Source organism: Mus musculus, chromosome 6 (assembly GCF_000001635.26).
Source record: "Mus musculus strain C57BL/6J chromosome 6, GRCm38.p6 C57BL/6J".
Lineage (NCBI taxonomy): Eukaryota > Metazoa > Chordata > Mammalia > Rodentia > Muridae > Mus > Mus musculus.
Window position 1 is genome coordinate 42,458,623 of NC_000072.6, and position 4,913 is coordinate 42,463,535.

The window sequence follows — 4,913 nt, forward strand, 5'->3', positions numbered from 1 at the left end:
CTAGCACTCAGCCACCTTGTTACTTTCTTTTGGCTCTTAGCCACAGTGACCTACCTATGTACATAAGCCATTGAGAATTGCATTGCTGACTTTATGGTTTGTGGGTTTTTTTTTGTAGTCATAACAAACTTGAGATTTGTAGTGTTCATAATTTTAAAAAATTCTTTTCTTTTCTGATTTTTAAAAGAAATAAAATTCAATGGGTGTTTTGCTTGCATGTGTGTCTGTGCACCACATGTGTGCAGTGCCTGAAGAGGAAAGAAGAGGGCAGCAGATCCCAAGGGACTGGAGTTGCAGATGAGTGTGAGTTACCATGTGTGTACTGGGAATAAAACCAAGGTCCTACGTAAGAACAAGAGCTCATCACAGCCAAGCTATCGCTCCAGCTGATGAGAGATACTTAATATGCATTTTAAAAAGTTGTTTTAAAGATTTGTCAGAATCAGTTCACCACTGCTTCGCTTTATTGTCTAGGATATTTAGAAGAGACTCACCCACCCTGTGTGTGTGTTAGAATACATGAACCAAATGATTTTTAATGAGGAAAAAATTCTTTCCTTGCTGTGTTCATTGGCTCACCTCTGGTCCTGTGTGCTGTGTCCTTTTAATCAAGGATGATTTCTGAATATATCCTGGAATTTTTGAAAGAGAATATGTCTGATGTACAGAAATCGTTAGTTTGAGGTTCTGATATTGTGTTTCTCTGATCTACCACTTGCCTGCCCAGCAAGTTGGAAATGGAAGGAAGGCAAGTGAAGCCCTTGGGACTTCCTAAAAGCGCTTTGGAGATCATGAGTATGACATTGGCTCCTGATATGTATGAGTTCCATACACTGTTAAGATGGGCTGCATCAAATGGGAGTCATATGACATTTATTCCTCTGACCTAAGCCACTTTGAAAAGTTTGTAATTTACCACTTATTTCTTCTTCCTTTCTGTCTGATTTCAATACATTTGGAAATTTTAGCAATGAAAAGGCTTTGACATAAATTATGTGTACGTACAATAGAGTAATCTTCTTTTCTAATCTGTATATATATACTGTGTCATTTCTTCTTCATTTCATTTAAGAAAATGAATAGATTTTATTTAAGTTTTTCATAAGTTGGATCTTTTTAAAAGCACGTGATTCAATTTCTTTAAATTAAGGTGAGGGCCAAGAAAAAAAATCAAGAATGCAGAGTTAAAATGAGAGTTCTCTTTTAATTCAAAAGAGCATAGTATATATCACAGATCCATATACTTATATGAATGCATGCACACATATTTCATGTGCATATATATATATATATACATACATATATATATATATATATATATATATATATATATATATATATATATATAAACGAAAGGAGCTATATACCTCATCACACATACATGTACATCACCAGGAGCTAATTACTAAAATTCCCACTATATAGAGACATGGCTTCTTTACAGAATTACTTCCTAATTCTTTGACTCAAAGATCTTCATCAGAACTCGACTGAAAGCAGCCTTCACATCCTTGTTCCTCAGACTGTAGACGAGAGGATTCAGCATGGGGGTGACTACAGCATAGAAGACCACCACCACCTTGTCCTGCTCAGCAGAGGCTGTGGAGGTGGGCTCCATGTGTGTGAAGAGGGCCATTCCATAAGACATGGAGACCACAGTCAGGTGGGAGGCACAAGTACCAAAGGCTTTGCGGCGTCCCTGGGTAGAGCGGATTTTCAAGATAGCAGTCACAATGTAGGCATAAGACAGAGAGACCAGGCAGCAGGGTACCAGCAGCACCACCACACTAGAAGCCAGTATCACCACTTGGTTGAGGGTGATGTCCACACAGGCCAGTCTGACCAGTGCCAGTGTCTCACATGCCACATGGTTGAGCACATTGTGCCCACAGGTGGGAAGGCGCATGGTGACTGCTGTCTCCACAGCAGAATTAACTACACCCACAAACCAAGAGACACCTGCTAGACCCATGCAGAGCCTTGGGTTCATTACCACTGTGTACCGTAATGGATTACAGACAGCCACGTAGCGGTCATAGGCCATGGCAGCCAGCAACAGAAACTCAGTTCCTCCTAGGGCTAGAGCGAAAAAGTGCTGGGTTCCACATAGGGCAAAAGAGATGGTCTTTTTCTCCATGAGGAAGTGTGCCAGCATCTGGGGAACCCCACTGGAGGTGTAGCAGATGTCCACCACTGACAGGTGACAGAGGAAGAAATACATGGGCAGGTGGAGTCGTGGGTCGAGTGCAATCAGTAGGACAATGAGCCCATTGCCCAGCAGAGTCAGCAGGTAGGTTACCCCAAAGAGGACAAAGAGTCCAGCTTGGATGTGTTTGTCACTGGAGAGACCCATGAGGATAAACTCACTTACCCAGGTTGCATTGTCTCTCTTCATGGAGCAGTTGGGACTGCTGGCCAGGGGTAGAGGAAGAGCAGTCAGAGAGGGCAAGTACAGGTGTCAGCATAGGCTATGCACTGAGTCCTAGGCTAGGATTGCAGTTGGACCTGGCACACTGCCTGGTACTTTAACCTAGGTGATTAGGGAAGGACATACCCAAAACAATGGAGAAAGGAAGATTTGGCCATTAACACAAATACACGAGACTGTGAAGAGCCAACCCTCCACTTTAAATGTACCTTAAAAAAATTCTAGCACTCTTCCAATTGAAACAATATAGGGAGTGTCTGCTAATGTAGAAGGATTGAGAACAAATAAAATAAATGATGGAAAAAAAGGAGAATAATACAAGATTTAAAAATGATACAAAGGAAAAAGAAAAATTCAGTAAGGAAGGTATCCAAGTGGAAAAGTCCTAATGATAATAGGAATGGAAAGAAAGGCAGACTCTTCCCCGTCAGAGAGTAGCAGCTAAAGTCTCATAGGTACCACGGGGCCTGAGATGATGCTTCAGCATTCCCTTGAAACACTTTGAAGACACCAATTTGTCTGTTCTTCTTGCTCCCAATAAATTCCAATGTAAGTGATAGTGTAGAAGAGAATCCTCCCATATCCTCCTCTTAACCTTCAGCCACTAGGAGGCATTTCTCTTTGATATCTGCTGTGCTGGGAACAGTGTGGACATTCCTATCTGTGAGAAAAACAAGACAAAATCAGAAGTCACACCGTCTTGGTTCATATAAATTAACCAGGGACACAGATATTAATTTTAAAAATTATAAACATTAATTAAATTGTGTTAAGTGCTATGAAAGGAACAAAGTCATTACATGGGTAATTACATTTCAGCCTTCGTAACTATGTTATCATTGTTTCTATTCCTTATATTTTTATTACTTGCAACTTGCATATTACGTTTTGACCATTTATTTAGATATTTGAGAAAGTCTGTGAGTTTTTGGTGAACAATGGGCGCCAGACATATTGGCACCAAGCATGAAGTGATGAGAAATCTCTTGATCCTTTTCATTGTGGGGAATTCTCCCTTCTCATCTTAGTTTGCACACGACTGTTTACAGTCTATTATGGCTGAGTGGTTCTTGAGAAAAATCCAATTAAATGCCCTCAGATTACTCACTGGCAGTATAATCTCTAGGTATGCTTCTTCTTAGTGGGTAAATAATTCATTTATTAAATATAGCAGGCTTCATGCCTTCATCCTATCTTTAACCAAACTTACCTTTCAATACTAAGACTCTGTGCTTTGAACATCAGTGTTTCTACAGAATCAAAAAGTAAATAAAAAATATTGGAGCTTGATGTATTCAATGAACCAGTTTGTGCATGTATAACAATATAAATATTGTAAATTATCATTAATACAACTAGAGCAGAGCCACAGCATCAAACATGAAAGTTCTGAAAAGCATAATTCTGCTTTAATTTCCCATGGTGGAAACAGTGGTTAGAGTCCCATCTAATTGTTGGATGGGGAGAGTAGAATGTTGCTTGGTGTTGCAGACAGCTCTGGCCTCCTTTTGGTTCTGACTCTGCAGTGACCAGAAAGCATCACACTGGGAACCATGAAGGGTAGAAAGTGGCTTTGGGTTCCCAGTGAAGGTTAAGGGAGAGGGTCAGGCTTAGAGAGATGCTATCTGGGATTCAGAGCACTGTAATAGTACAGGTCCCTTCTTCTAAGTCTTTAGAGGGAGTGGTTCCTTTTGGACGTTTTTACCATTCCCAGGTCACTTGTTGCTGTACAAAGAATGCTCATCTGTATCCTAGTGCAAAGGATTCAAATTTCATCCAGAGTGCAGTGAATCCTGCTAGAAATGGAAGGAATTACTTCTCCCTCTTATTTTCTACCTAAAGAATCCAAGGGGTAAGACGAGATCACCTGTACAGGTCTTAAATCCACCTGGGAACTAATATGAAGCCTGTGCTTATGATTTCAGGTATCACCTAGCTTATTTAGTGAGAGACAGAGGGCAGTGTTGACAGATATAATCCAAGGAGGAGGATGCTTGAGAGCCATGGGTGGTGGCTTGAGACTGGCATCTTGCTTTTGAGAGCAAGGGATGCTCTCAGTGTGCAGTCAGGGAATCTCAGATCCAGCTTGCTTATTTGAGTAAGCAACCTGCTCTGTTACAAGCTTCTTGACCTCTGTCCTCCAATTTTCTTCATTGGAGTCATCATGTGAGCAACAATAAACAAATGCAGCTTTCTGCAAAGTCTGTCAAGTAAGGTCAGATGAACCAGTGAACACAAATACATTTTGGAAAAGTATTCAGTAAATCCTTAGTGGTCATTGTTCCTGCACTCAAGAGAGTTTACATCACTTAGGTAACTTTACTCACTAGCATGAGGACAAGTGACAGTTGGACCTACAGAAGATAAGAAAGTTAATAGAATGGGGGAGGAGCAGAAGGTCATTTATAATAACTGCCAGTGATTAAACTTAATTGTGACCCCCTGTTGAAAGGCATTTCAGGAACCTAGGTCAAATACGTATATA

General features: G+C 40.5%; 1 protein-coding gene across 1 annotated transcript; it reads right to left on the reverse strand.

The window, feature by feature from the left end:
• Positions 1-1,453: 1,453 nt before the first annotated feature.
• Olfr458 (olfactory receptor 458) lies at positions 1,454-2,395 on the reverse strand. Its single transcript, NM_146444.1, has one exon. It carries the CDS (start codon positions 2,393-2,395, stop codon positions 1,454-1,456), a length of 942 nt encoding a protein of 313 aa, NP_666655.1.
• Positions 2,396-4,913: the final 2,518 nt, after the last annotated feature.

Bases quoted from the DNA above. Each gene is read 5' to 3' on its own strand.
- Olfr458 (NM_146444.1), bottom strand. From the start codon at position 2,395: ATGAAGAGAGACAATGCAACCTGGGTAAGTGAGTTTATCCTCATGGGT.